At 39.8% G+C, this 13,615-nt stretch overlaps 3 protein-coding genes across 4 annotated transcripts; 2 read left to right on the top strand and 1 right to left on the bottom strand.

Annotated features, from left to right (window-relative positions):
- Positions 1-279: 279 nt before the first annotated feature.
- Positions 280-5,629, bottom strand: sdha (succinate dehydrogenase complex, subunit A, flavoprotein (Fp)). The gene is made up of 15 exons (XM_057044182.1): positions 5,475-5,629; positions 4,751-4,834; positions 4,082-4,243; positions 3,866-4,009; positions 3,568-3,732; positions 3,318-3,466; positions 3,107-3,231; positions 2,820-2,988; positions 2,551-2,746; positions 2,307-2,478; positions 2,073-2,191; positions 1,845-1,956; positions 1,601-1,731; positions 1,404-1,517; positions 280-1,210 (listed from the first exon to the last, which is right to left on the bottom strand). The coding sequence occupies exons 1-15, from the start codon at positions 5,535-5,537 to the stop codon at positions 1,124-1,126; spliced, it is 1,992 nt and encodes a 663-aa protein (XP_056900162.1). The 5' UTR covers positions 5,538-5,629; the 3' UTR covers positions 280-1,123.
- A 150-nt stretch (positions 5,630-5,779) lies between these two features.
- LOC130531996 (coiled-coil domain-containing protein 127-like) lies at positions 5,780-8,255 on the top strand. Of its 2 annotated transcripts, XR_008952244.1 has the most exons (5): positions 5,780-5,885; positions 6,400-6,555; positions 6,962-7,206; positions 7,306-7,928; positions 8,001-8,255. XR_008952244.1 is itself a non-coding variant. In XM_057044183.1 (4 exons), exons 2-4 carry the CDS (start codon positions 6,426-6,428, stop codon positions 7,741-7,743), a joined length of 813 nt encoding a protein of 270 aa, XP_056900163.1. In that variant the 5' UTR covers positions 5,780-5,885; positions 6,400-6,425; the 3' UTR covers positions 7,744-8,255. The 2 variants fall into 2 exon arrangements, 1 of the variants encoding a protein (XP_056900163.1); XM_057044183.1 differs by having other exon boundaries at positions 7,306-8,255.
- Positions 8,256-9,593: 1,338 nt separating this feature from the next.
- Positions 9,594-13,330, top strand: LOC130532658 (proteasome subunit alpha type-2). Its single transcript, XM_057045404.1, has 8 exons — positions 9,594-9,736; positions 10,204-10,280; positions 10,630-10,762; positions 11,258-11,380; positions 11,482-11,563; positions 11,713-11,786; positions 12,306-12,363; positions 12,462-13,330. Exons 1-8 carry the CDS (start codon positions 9,696-9,698, stop codon positions 12,576-12,578), a joined length of 705 nt encoding a protein of 234 aa, XP_056901384.1. The 5' UTR covers positions 9,594-9,695; the 3' UTR covers positions 12,579-13,330.
- The last annotated feature ends 285 nt before the right edge of the window (positions 13,331-13,615 follow it).

A 13,615-nucleotide genomic window follows, 5' to 3' on the forward strand; every position in this document is an offset into this window, starting at 1 on the left:
ACATTTTCCAGTCACAAAGCCCTGTTGCCCACAATGGTTCTGTTGCATAATAGCTTCACCATTTGCCTCATTGCTGGTCTTGACGTTAAGGTGTGACGCTGCTGCAGCCAATCGGAGCAGACACTAAGCATCTGTCTATTTGTTCTATGCTGTACATGCTGCCCCCCCACGGCCGTGCGTAGGTACTGAACACCACCGAGTTGTATAATAGTTTTTAAAAATCTAATACATAATTTGCTATTGGATCTCTATGTGAGCCAAACCAAGGAAGCAGAAGCATTTGTTTTTCCTGCACAGTGTACATTTTTATTTAAGATTAAAATGCATACAAAGCGCAAGACTATAACAAAAATCAGCTCAGTTGCTCTTTTTTGACAAATAACTTAAGATACAGAGACGCCCTGTTTTTGTGCACAACAACAAAGCTTTATTACTGAATGGAAATGACTCGTGTTGCAGCTCTTTAAGCATCAGGCAGCTATTTGTCTACTGAGTACAACTTAGTTGTCATTTACTATTTTAATTACATTATTTGATATGAAGCACCACTAAAGGCAATATCGACTTCATCTTTCAACATGTGTTTACTGTAAAGCCAACCGTGTTTATTGTACGTGAGCTCAGTATTTACACGCTTCAACCTCGCTCTGGCGTAAAGACGGCAGGTGCAGTTCTATTAGATCAATAGCTTTACCTCGGAAAGCTCAGAGACAGAGAAGTACAGATAGAGAGAGGACGTTTTAAAGATGGGAATGAGTGTGCGCTGGTGTTGCAGTGTGGTGCAACACGTAACTGTTACCGTACTTTAACCATTTTCATTCTTAAACTGAAGGCTGAATCATCCACTTGTCAAGTCCCTTTAGATCATTATGGAATATATATACACACACACACGCACACACACACACACATAACTCCAGCTCAATAATGGTGAAAATAATCTGCTGCAGAAAACAGATTAAAACAAGGCAAAGACACGTGAAGGTGAGAAATGAATTAAAAACACACCCTTTCTTTACAATAGCTGCGCCACTCGAATTAAATGCCACCTCCAACAGTGTCATCAAAACTGCAGAATAAATGAACTAATTGCATTTAGGTGGAGAGAGAAGAGCTGATCTTCTTAATAGGAGCGGATGGCGGGTGGGACGTGGGCGCAGTCCTGTTCATTCAGAGAGCTGTCGATAACAGGGCGGTACTCCAGGGTCACCTGTGGCCAGATAAATGACAACACCAACCATCAACGGGTTCAACAATCTCATCATTTGTTCCATGGACACTCGGGCCCAGATTAAAACTTAACTATGTCTCATTTGCATCATTCCTCAATGACGGCTTCTGTTACAACGTAGGATGTGAAAGTTCTAATATCGCCATCAATAAGTTCATAAAGATTATTGTACCTTTCCAGTCTTGGGGTCCACATAGGACATAGTGTGTTTCCTCCAGTGCTGCTCAAAGGGCTTCTTCTCCTGACCCTGAATAGGCTTTGAGTAATCGTACTCATCTATACGGTCCTAAAATTCAATTCATTCAAACAAGAAAATTCACATCAAGTTGGGAAATTTAAAGGTAAAATCATAAATATGATAAAACTGACCTTAAAGTCCTCTCTTGCATGGGCTCCTCTGCTCTCCTTCCTCTGCTCAGCAGAGTAGATCGTCTGGATGCCGTTCAACATCAAATTCTGCAGCTCCAGAGTTTCCACCAGGTCTGTGTTCCACACAATACCTGAAGTAAAGAACGCTCATTGTATTGCATATATGTACAAGAACCAGGTGTTCTTATATTTACATGGAGGAGGAAGCAACTAAGAGGAGCAACACTGACAACAGTTAGAGTACCTCTGTCAAAGGTCTTGATGTCATCCATAGTCTGGTAAATAGCATCCATCTTGTCACATCCCTCCTTCAGAACTGAGCCAGTACGGAACACAGCAGCATGAGCCTGCATGGCCTAAAGGTGCAAAGAAGACTGATGGCTTAATCCCAGTAATAAATATATATTTTTGAACCATTGGCGTAATCAAAGCTTCAAAATAATGACTCTAATCCACAGCATTGTGGGTTTACCTTCTGCATGTTGAGCCTAATCTCTGAAGTTCTCAGGCTTCCGTTGGAAAACCTCAGCTTGTCCAGATTAGCCACAGACTCTTCTCCTGCGTTGGGCTTCAGTGGGGACAATTTCTCCCCTGAAGAAGAACAAAAAAAAATCCAGACAAAGTCAGGAGTGAACTAAAACAATGAGCAAAGAGAGTAAATTTGAGAATCTGCTTCCTGATAAGGCTGTGAGACAGATATCCTCACCAGGTTTGTGCTCCTCTGCGATGGTGAGAGCGCAGGCTCTACCAAACACTACCAAGTCCAGAAGGGAGTTGGCACCCAGTCGGTTAGCGCCGTGGACGCTGGCACAGGCCGCCTCACCACAGGCATACAGTCCAGGAACCACCTTATCGGCTCCATTAGTATGAGTGATGACCTGATGGGAGAAGATTAGAATCATGAGTGAAGGGCCCAATGAAAGAACTGAGCATGCAGACATGTCACATACCTGTCCTTTGTAGTTTGTGGGTATTCCACCCATATTATAGTGAACAGTAGGCAGGACAGGGATGGGCTCTTTGGTAACGTCAACCCCAGCAAAGATCATGGCAGTCTCTGAAATGCCAGGAAGCCTGGAGGCCAGCTGCTGGGGAGGGAGGTGGTGGAGCTGGAGGTACACGTGGTCCTTTTCTGGACCAACACCCCTGAAGGTGCCAAAAGGAGTTTAAAAATTAAAAAATAAATAAATAAAAAAGATAACCACACATACGCACACACCTGCCCTCTCTGATCTCTATTGTCATGGAGCGAGACACCACATCTCTAGAGGCCAGGTCCTTAGCATTGGGTGCATAACGCTCCATGAAACGTTCTCCTTCGCTGTTGATCAGGATACCTCCTTCACCACGGCAACCCTCAGTGATCAGACAACCGGCTCCGTAGATACCTGATATGATTCATGCATCAGAGAGGACACAGCATGAATAAACAGCTACAGGTCAACTGTCATCAAAACTTGAACATTAAAGGTAATTCATTCTTCTGACAAGGCACTTTTCCTTCACCTGTGGGGTGGAACTGGACAAACTCCAGATCCTGACAGGGCAGGCCAGCTCTGGTCACCATGGCATTTCCATCTCCAGTGCTAGTGTGGGCAGATGTGCAGCTGAAATAGGTTCTTCCATAACCTCTGGAGGGACAGGAAACACAGTTATAACAAAAAGTGAGCCTAAAGGAAGAATCTTCTCTGCTGCAATTATACTGTGAGCTGCGTACCCAGTAGCAATGACTGTATTCTGAGCTCTGAAGCGGTGAATAGATCCATCCTCCATGCAGAGAGCAATCACTCCTTTACACTCTCCGTTCTCCATCAGAAGGTCCAGGGCGAAGTACTCAACAAAGTAAGTGGTGTCATAACGAAGTGACTAAACACAAGACAAAAGAAAAGATGAATAAAATAGTAACACGTGAACATTAAAGATGGTATCCTGAACTAAAAAAAAATAGGAAGCAGAGATGAACATACCCTTCCGTAAAGTGTATGCAGCAGCGAGTGGCCTGTCCTGTCAGCTACACAGCAGCATCGGTGAGCCTGGCCCCCTTTTCCATACTTCAGGCTCTGACCGCCAAAAGCTCGCTGGTAGATCTTTCCATCTTCAGTGCGACTGAAAGGCATGCCGAAGTTCTCCAACTGGGAAAAATGCACAGCAACCAATGAGACAAAAACCTGGCGGTTTGCTGTTCTGGCGTTTGAAGCTATCCATAAAGAGTAAATGCAAACAATTAGTTACAGTAGAATTTATCTGTTACATATAAAACCTTACCTCCACTACAGCTTGCGGAGCCTGCTCTGTCATGTAATGGATAGCATCCTGGTCTCCCAGCCAATCAGATCCCTTCACCGTGTCATAGAAATGCCACCTCCAGTCATCGTCCTCCATGTTCCCCAGAGCAGCATTGATCCCACCCTGTGAAACAAGGTAATGCTACAAAAGGCTTTTTTCATTCACACTATAAAAGTATAAAGAGCGCTGCCTCACCTGTGCAGCTACAGTGTGAGACCTGGTGGGGAAGAGCTTGGTGACACAAGCAGTGTTGAAGCCAGCCTCCGACAGACCAAAGGCTGCCCTGAGTCCTGCTCCTCCAGCTCCAACCACGACAGCGTCAAACTCATGATCTACTACTGGGTACTGCGTAGAGATCTGAAAACAATGACATAGAGGTGTTACTTTAACAGCTTCATTACTGTGCCTATTTTATGACAATGTAATGGCACAGAAAGCACACAAAAAAACAGCTTCAACACATAAAATATCCCTTTGGGTAAATTGAAGAATGGCAATATCAAACACGAAAATGCAAAGATTTTAACGATTTGGCCATCTATAATACTTTCTGTAAATCTTTCTTGAATCAAAAAGTGCAGGGAGACCAAGATGAAACAACTGCCGCTGAATTAAATCTGTGGTAATATATATCAATAAAAACTTATCCTAGACTGGGAAAAAAAATGTGTTCCATCAACAATGTATTATTAGCAACCATCCTGTCTTTATTTATTGGAGATGCTTCTCTTCTATTCACATTCTTTTGGTAAATGCAAACTGCTCTTACTGACATGTATTTAACGATAGCATATATATTAGTTACACAAATGGTCGTGGTAATAACTTACAAACAAGACATAAAAAACAACAAAAGTGACTCACATTATCAGATACTTTGGCATTACTCTTCTTCCCATAGACTGAGAAATGAAAGTTCCTTGAACCTTGAACTGTGGCTGCAGGAACCTGTCCCAAAAGAACAATTTATATCACCGAACAATTCCAAAAATTGCTCTAGCACTTCCCAAAATAACTATGATACTGACATAAACGTGGATAAAATGTTTTTTCTGTCTTCGCATAGAGCTGCTTGGCTTAACCCAAAAAACACTTATTTCTACTTTGGTGAGGGTCGACCATATAATATAGATGATTTTACAATGTAGTGCACATTTACAGCTCAATTTAAAGCTCCATTTGTAATTATTAAATCTATATCCTGATTACTCTACTCTTCTACCTCCTTTTGCTAGCTAACACTAGTAGCTAGGTTATGTTTACCACAAGGGCAAGCGTAAAAAAAACCCGTTATGACATGCTGGATTCCCTAAATTATGGTGAACATTCCTTAAAATACGTGTTCAAATTGACAATATGTAATCGATAGAAATAAGCGAGTAAGATGTTGAATCTTTTTGGGTGTAAATAACTTTTCACGGGGTGTCACATTGAAACAGATACTGCTACATAACAGATTACGCAAGTAAGGGTATTCTGGTTATGAAAGCAACGGCATTCTTCCATTTAGCGTTAATATACAACAAACCATCTAAATTTGAATACATATTCAGGTGCAAAAGAGTACTATGCAACTGTTAATACTCACTGGCAGTGTTTTAGTTAGTAATCTCTTAGAGAGGAGACGAGACGCAGCAGTCACACTCGCCATGTTGCCAGATGATGGGACCGATTCAAAGGTACGGAGGCGGATCAGTTATTCAGACGCACTGGCCCAAACCATCTAGCAAAACGGGGTGTGAAAGGCTATTATACTCAATGTTTACCAAATAAAACGTTCTAATTACGCAAATTGGAACGAAATAAATGTTTTATATTAGAATTAGTCTAAATAAGAGAGGACAAACGTAAATACATTCCAACATATTTTTAGTTTAAATAGACCGCATAACCCAAACTTCCCCTCTCTCCGTATAGATTAACTCTCCCGACGGAAAAGATATACTGCATAACATGAGAATGCTGGAGGAACGTATGTGACCTAGACTTTTAATTCAAGGTGAGAACAGCAGCATATTCATGTTAAAAGACTGACATAACAAACGTATTCAAAGCTGCCATGGCTTATGTAGTCTTTAATACCGTACTTGAGCGACGCTAACTTCAAGGGTGACTTCAACGTTAGCTCATAGTTAGCCTTGTTGATGCCTAGCTGGGCTGTCAAACCCAACACAACAAACCAGGCTGGTTGTGTCAGATTGGTGCCACGTCTGGAAATAAACTGTTTAAGGTTTTAACTCATTAGCTTGTCAATGTTATGTTTGAGTGACCAATATAATCATCGTGACCAAACGCGGGAACATATTAGCCATGACATAAACAAAAGTATAACAATATCTCAATGATGAAATGAAAAGTAGATTTGAATGCGAAATGGAAACTCATGGAGTTCATGGGAGCAGTGTTTGGTTGTGGATAGTGCCTTTTAGTAGCCTTATCAGCCCCGTTCTTTCACCAGTTGTTCAGGTTTGATGTGAACAATAATGTACTATTTTATGACGTCTGATGTATAGGTCTGCCATATGTGACAGCAGCCTTCATGAACAACTTAAATGAACCTCCCAGATGGAATATCCAACCCAACCAAAGAGAAGGAGGGGTGGGAGCTGAGGATGGGAACAAATGGAACTACGCTCTACTGCTTCCTTTGCTTGGATTGGCTGCTTTCCGTGAGTTAACCATGAAGATACTGGACAACCCTAACCCTAACTCATGGGTGATGCTTCAGACAGACATGTGAAAACCAAATTCAGTTTGTCTGCACTCCATTTTGTTATTTAGATTTGTGATTAACAAGACCTACTGTATGTACGAGGACATGTGAAGTACAGAATACATCCAGTGTATGTTTAACTTTTTGCTGTTTTTGAACAGTTGCATGGAATTGAAGAAACTTTGTAAGTCCCAAAGGAAATTATTTTGCAGAATTGCTAAATTCAGTTATGTTTCATGTGTCTTTGTCTTAAAAATCACAAGTGGTTGCAATCCAAATCATAAATAAAAATAAAGTTTGTACATTGCTTTACCAATAGTAACAATAGTCTCCTCTATTTTTTATCACCCACTCGATCTCAGGTTGGATCTGGACCAAGGAGTCGCAGAAGGAGATCCAGGAGGTTAAGGCAAAGTATGACAAGGATTTGTCCACATTTAAAAGTGAGATGGAGGCCAGTTACCGGGAGACACTGACAGAGAGATGCAAGAAAGAGGCAACATTGCAGCTGGAACTGGAGAAGGAGAGGCAGAGGGTCAAAGGCTACCAAGAGGCCATGGCGTCACATAGCCAGCAGCTGATTGAAAAACACAAAAAATTACAACTGGTAAACCCATGCCTTGGATGACTTTGAGCTTTAGTTTTTGCTGTTATGTGTGCTTAGATTATTAAGCTGTGTAATACAAATTCTCATCTTTCGTAAAAGGAGCGCGAGGCCTTGGAGAGCGAGAAGGAGAGGATGGTAAAATCTGGTGCCGCTGCTGCTGTGCTGCACCAGGCCCTTGAACGAGAAAACAACTGGTACAATTGGGCCACTGCCGCTCTGAAGGAACTAGAGGGTCAGCTTGTGGAGAGACAAAGTATCTACTGTTCCCACACTAAATCCCGACGCCTGCGGAAGGACATGGAGGAGAGGATGCTGCTAAAGGTTGCACGAGAACCAATCGGGCGCGAACTCCAGCTAGAGTCCAATCTGAGAGATATTTTCAGAAGAGATACCTACTGTGCCGACTGGCTCAACGAGGACAAGAGGAAGAATGGAAGTCTCATGTGGGTGTACCTCAAATACTGGCAACTCCAAATCGCCGTTCAGAAGTACAAGAGAGCCGAAGCAGCCATATTAGGGGAGCAAAAACGGTCTTAATGAGAGTGCATGCTGATCATTTCACACCGGAATACCAACTCACTCTTACATTTATTTACTTGCTGGGGTGGCAAAACACAAGTAGCAAATTTCAGAAATTGCATGTATAACAGCTCAACAGTCTCCCTTAAATCTCATTCAGCCTCAGCCATTATGACACAGCCAATATTACCATTAATTCAAAAGTGCCACAATATTGTTTGGTTGCGAAGATGAATTTTTCAATTTTGGTCCCCGAGCTTGAGGGTGAATTTTAGACTCAATGGCTGCTTCAAGCCTGGTGGGGTCATGCAGATTCAAAAAATTAGAACAACTGAATAACTGACAAATGCCTTTGCTTTGGGTGGATAAAAGAGGAATGAGGGTTTTTATTCATTTATGTCAATATGGTATCTATACGGTAAAAGCTGATATTCATTTTGATACTTCGGGGTGTTTTTCAAGATATGATATCTCTAATTTCTCTGCTCTGCTCTGCTCTTCACTTTCACATTAAATGTGATGAATTCAAATATACTGTGTGTAATCATTCTATGAAAATGTCCTAATAACTTTTTTTGGAAAGGTACTTTCTGGCATTTTGTTTGTTTCTTTAGACTACACAACATCTATAGCCTCAAGATAATGGTCGCATCATCATTGCAGGATATAACCCAAACATGATATTAGATCTAGGTTCTAAGTAATTTATTGTGAGCTCACAGGAGCAGGACCTGCTGATCAGACACGTAGAATTGTTCTTAGCAAAGGATGACTGACAGAGATAGCACTGGCGCTACAGACCTATTTCACAAAAGTAAAAAGGATTATTAAAAAAAAATCTAAATATAAGACATAGTCTATTATTGCCATAGGATCTTAAAAAGGGCTGCAGACTTCAACCTGTTGCTCCAAGGTTGAAAGGAGGAAACAATGAAGGATGGAAGAATTTATCCAAACTAGATGAATGCAAATTAAAGGGTTATGGTTAAATTTAAGGAAGCAGGGGAAATCAAAAATGTTGTATCATTAGCTATATCACAAAAGTAATTGGCACTATCCTGTATTACAATATGAAGGGGCACTGGCTTTTAGTGATGAGGAGAAGGATAATATGATGGTTAAAGTATTGGCAAAGGGATGAGAATCTCACAGAGGATAAACTGAAAAGAAAAAGAACATTTTCAAAGTCAAAGTAATGTCGAGCACGAAGAGAGTATTAATACAACACTCTCACTCAGCAATAGCAAGTTTACAAACTGGTCACTCAGATGGGAGGCAGGATCTTATTTTTGAAATATTAATGTTGAAACATCATTCAATCACTAGGAATACATGTTAAATTGGTTTGGATCCCAGCTACTGTTGAAGTTTAAGGTTTTGTTGGGTTTTTTTTTTTTTTTTTTTAAATTGAAACACTTTGGGGCAGAACAGATGCCACAGCATTGATTAAAAAAAAACAAAAAAATAAAAAAAAAACAAGAAACAATGGCAAAACCAATGCATAATTGGAGATAAAGGGAGACAGTTGTATAGCATTACTCCATTGTTTGGGGAATTAAGGTATGATTGCAGGAAAAAAGAAGGAAGAGACAATTCTCATCAGGATGAAAATAGGACACCAAAGTTTAAATCGTACATTACAATAATGGGAAAATATCAACGCTGAATGATAGCTGCAGAGAATGAGAAACTATAGAACATGCGATCATTTAATGTAAAATGTATGAAAAGGAAAGAAGGAAACTGAAATAGAAAACAAAAGGGAAAGGAATAACGTTTAGTTATAACGCAATTATGAAGAGCGGGTCTTTTTTTCCTATGTAAATACAGGTACAGTATTAGACGCGAAGCCATTTCGGTTATCATCACATACCACATGGGGCAGTTATGCGCTACCACAGTGTGCTACTACAGTAGAAGAAGAAGAACAAGGAGACGGCAGTGACACACAGAAGAAGAAGAGCAACAAGATGGCGGAACGAGGCTATAGTTTCTCTCTCACCACATTTAGGTAAACTTCCCAAAATTGTCATAAGATTTGAAAAGTGTCTTTAAAAATACATTTGATTAATGTCGTCTGAGAAATCCAATATGATAGAATCCAAGGGCGGGCGTACTTTGTGAACTAATGTGTGTTTTTGGAGGCAGTTGCTGGTGGTGCACTGTCATTGCCGGGTATTAATGAATAAGCTAAGGTAGTTTTTCGAGCAGCGTTTTTGAATTTGGACGATGACTTGCTTCCTCTGCAGGGAACCGATGGTTTTTAATTAATTCGTATTTTGGACTGTGGATGAAAATAATGAATGGGTTATGTTTCCTGCTAATCGTTTAGAGATCGTGTTAGCCACTTTAGCACACATGAGTCAGTGGCTTTTTGTTGTTACTTTCAGTTTCGAAAGACCAAATATTTTGCTTTCTGTTGTCCTTTTCAATGGAGTTTTCTTGACATTAAAGCAAGAAATTTGTTTTCTTCTGCAGCCCGTCGGGTAAACTGGTCCAGATTGAATATGCACTGGCAGCTGTAGCAGCCGGAGCACCCTCGGTTGGCATCAAAGGTAGAGTCTTAAAAGTCCTCTGTGTTCTACAAATGACGCAAAAGTACTGCGTTTTATAGTATCTCATTATTGATTACTTTGACATGATTAGATTAAAATGCATATCTCTAACATAGAGATTTAATATTTTAGTGAATACGTCTGAAATTTACCTGAATTCAAATAACGTAAATCAAAATTAGAGTTTTTTTAATCGCAGTTTATAACTCAATTACTCAATACCAGTTACCAACTTGACAGACATGCCTAGATTGTTAACTGCATGAGACAAAACATGACAATGAATGGTACTTGTTGATTTTGGTGGGGGAAAAGATAAAAACCATTGTGATGTTCTCCCTGTTTTCAGCGTCCAATGGAGTTGTCCTTGCAACAGAGAAGAAACAGAAGTCCATTCTGTATGATGAGCAGAGTGTTCATAAAGTGGAGCCTATCACTAAACACATCGGCATGGTGTACAGTGGCATGGGACCTGACTACAGGTGGGAGTTCATCATATAGACAGAACAAGACCTTGGATTTCCTTTGGTCAATGCAAATTGTTGAGCTCAATGACAGCTTTGCTATACAAAGCACACCACGGATACATATGTTAAAACGAGCTGTGATTCATCTGTTGCCATTCCTCCTTTTGAGTTAAAGTATTTTGCCTTGTATGGTATAGGTTCTTTGTTTTTTTAAAGCATTATCCTCATCTTTACAGATAATTAATACATGTAGTTTGTAGAAATAATTTTTAATTTATGCCAGAAATTTTGTCAGACCAGATTTTCAAAAATGAAAACAAACAAACCGCTGAGCACTGAAGATAAGTGTGGTGTGATATTTTCCTTGAGCCTTGGGGACTTATTGTATCTGAAGTCAGTGAAGGTGCTGAATTTTATCTTTCATAATGTATTGACAAGTTTATGATGTTGGCATTCAGTGGTTCAGTGGTTATAAAAGAATAAGAATACAAAGTCTCTACTTGTTCACAGGGTTTTGGTGCGACGAGCCAGGAAACTGGCACAGCAATACTACCTGGTTTACCAGGAGCCAATTCCCACAGGTCAGCTTGTCCAGAGGGTGGCGTCTGTAATGCAGGAATACACACAGTCTGGGTGAGTACAAACATGCGCCTGTGCACACACTGCTTATTCTTTCCACATATCTAATTATGTGTTCTTCAGTATAGTTATTTTTCCTTTTCTCTTGTCTTTAGTGGAGTACGTCCTTTTGGTGTTTCATTGCTGATAGCTGGATGGGATGAAGACCACCCCTATTTGTTCCAGTCAGATCCTTCTGTATGTGGCATTGGTGATATTTAAATTTTTTTGTAAAACTGTTCTTGACTGCCAGTGGTGCCAAGCACAGTCCGTATGGCTTCTGTTGACAAAACTACATGAAAAATAGACATTTTGCCAGATATTTGTTTGTTTATTTTTAATGGCAGGGTGCATATTTTGCATGGAAGGCCACAGCGATGGGAAAGAATTACGTCAACGGAAAAACATTCCTTGAAAAACGGTAAAAATGTCTGATGAGCCTGAAAAGCGAATTTAACATTTCTCTAAGAATTGAATCATAGTTTGAAGAGATTACAATATAGCAGTTCTTCCAGCATGAAAAATAATGCTAATATATGAAGGATTTCAGATATTTTCTAGCCATCTAACAAAATCTGTTACGTTTCACCTCTTGAAAGAAGAGTGTATTGCTAAATGTTTAACAAATTAATACCTGGTATAAGTTTCCATCAAGATGAAACCTAAAGCTGAAATTTTTAAATGAAGTATTTACAGTGGAAACCAATCTGGATGATTTTAATGATTTCTTGGATTGTTCTTCAACTAGGTAACATTAATCATTTATACGGCTTAACCCCTACAATCAAGTTCATGCCATAACATTTGATGTCACTGATGTCACTTTTTTAAAAATTTTGTATCATAATACCTTTACTAGTTTTGACTCCAAGCGCTGCTATGCCCTGGGTGGATGATATACTGGAATATGTTGAATTAATTGAGGATTTTTGTTTTTCAGGTATAACAATGATCTAGAATTAGAAGATGCCATCCATACAGCTATCTTGACCTTAAAGGTTTGTTAAAAAAAAAAAAGTCTGGACTACTCATCTATATTGCTGTTTTCTCTTTTATTAAATGAACTGTTCACAATTCCCTGCTTTTGGTGTTTAAGGAGAGCTTTGAGGGTCAAATGACAGAGGAGAACATTGAAGTCGGGATCTGCAATGAGGCCGGCTTCAAAAGACTCACCCCAGCTGAGGTGAAGGACTACCTGGCAGCCATCGCGTGAACACACCCACAACAATGACGGGGCCTTCAGGCCACATTTCAAGATTAAAGCATAAATAGCACAGTAGAAAACAGTCTCATGACACATTTTTGAAAAACACCATCCTACCATTGGTTCAGTTGCATTAGATTTTGACCAAAACAGTTTCTATTCTGAGTGTGTGAAAACAAACATTCATCCTGCTGGTTTATACCCAGAACTGTTCACTTAACATAGCTGCCTCTGACAGCTGAACTGGCCACAAACCCTCCATAATTGACAAATTCATTTTTATCACATAACTGTCTCGGATGTTAAAACACCTTCTGTTACTGTGAAATGTGGCAGTTACCTACTGTGCATAAAAAAAATGCAGATGAGTAAAATTTCTGATCTTCATTGAATCCTTCTTGTTTGTCAGCTATGCTTTTGATTGGCAGTCAGTGCTGCCCATCCAGAAATAAAGCAGTTTTTTAAATTCTGAAATAAAAAAAACATTCCTTAAAGATGGGCCAGTTATGGTCACAGTTTTGGGATAATTAAAAATAATAATTTGCGGCTAAGCTCCTCACAGCATCAAGTAACCGGGTGTCAGAATCAATAAAATGCAGGAACCTCGAAGGGTACAATGGAAATTTCTGAAATTTTATTGTCAGAATCTAGTTTCCTGTACACAGTTTTACACAATGTGCGTTTTTCAGGCAACAATTCCAGAGTTTGTAACTTTTCTTTCTGGTATCTGTCTTTTATTCAAATAAAAGATGATCACTTGATTCTCTTTTATCATTCTTACAAACCTTCCCCACATATTGCGACTCTTGCAAACTATATGGGCCGTAGACGTAACAGTAATTATCTTTATTATCAAAGCCCAGGTTGCTTAGATCTGAATTGGGATACAAAAAAAATCGCCTCTATAGAAATCAAATTTAATTAGCTCTACCTTGGCCCACGTTCAACGTTTACGTGAAATGTAAATAAAATCCGTTCAGAACTTTTGAGTTAGTTTGCGAAGAAAACAAATAAACGCCGGCTGTCGCATCACCTCGGCGGAGGAA

This window comes from Takifugu flavidus, chromosome 10 (genome assembly GCF_003711565.1).
Source record: "Takifugu flavidus isolate HTHZ2018 chromosome 10, ASM371156v2, whole genome shotgun sequence".
NCBI lineage: Eukaryota > Metazoa > Chordata > Actinopteri > Tetraodontiformes > Tetraodontidae > Takifugu > Takifugu flavidus.

Excerpts from the sequence above, each read along its gene's own strand:
- sdha (XM_057044182.1), bottom strand. The coding sequence starts at position 5,537 with ATGGCGAGTGTGACTGCTGCGTCTCGTCTCCTCTCTAAGAGATTACTA. Across the intron at positions 4,835-5,474 it reads TACTAACTAAAACACTGCCA|GTTCCTGCAGCCACAGTTCA; the intron begins GTGAGTATTAAC and ends CTTTTGGGACAG. Across the intron at positions 2,989-3,106 it reads TGTCCAGTTCCACCCCACAG|GTATCTACGGAGCCGGTTGT; the intron begins GTGAAGGAAAAG and ends GAATCATATCAG.
- LOC130531996 (XM_057044183.1), top strand. The coding sequence starts at position 6,426 with ATGAACAACTTAAATGAACCTCCCAGATGGAATATCCAACCCAACCAA. Across the intron at positions 6,556-6,961 it reads GCTTGGATTGGCTGCTTTCC|GTTGGATCTGGACCAAGGAG; the intron begins GTGAGTTAACCA and ends ACTCGATCTCAG. Across the intron at positions 7,207-7,305 it reads AACACAAAAAATTACAACTG|GAGCGCGAGGCCTTGGAGAG; the intron begins GTAAACCCATGC and ends CTTTCGTAAAAG.
- LOC130532658 (XM_057045404.1), top strand. The coding sequence starts at position 9,696 with ATGGCGGAACGAGGCTATAGTTTCTCTCTCACCACATTTAG. Across the intron at positions 10,281-10,629 it reads ACCCTCGGTTGGCATCAAAG|CGTCCAATGGAGTTGTCCTT; the intron begins GTAGAGTCTTAA and ends CCCTGTTTTCAG. Across the intron at positions 11,381-11,481 it reads CAGGAATACACACAGTCTGG|TGGAGTACGTCCTTTTGGTG; the intron begins GTGAGTACAAAC and ends TCTTGTCTTTAG.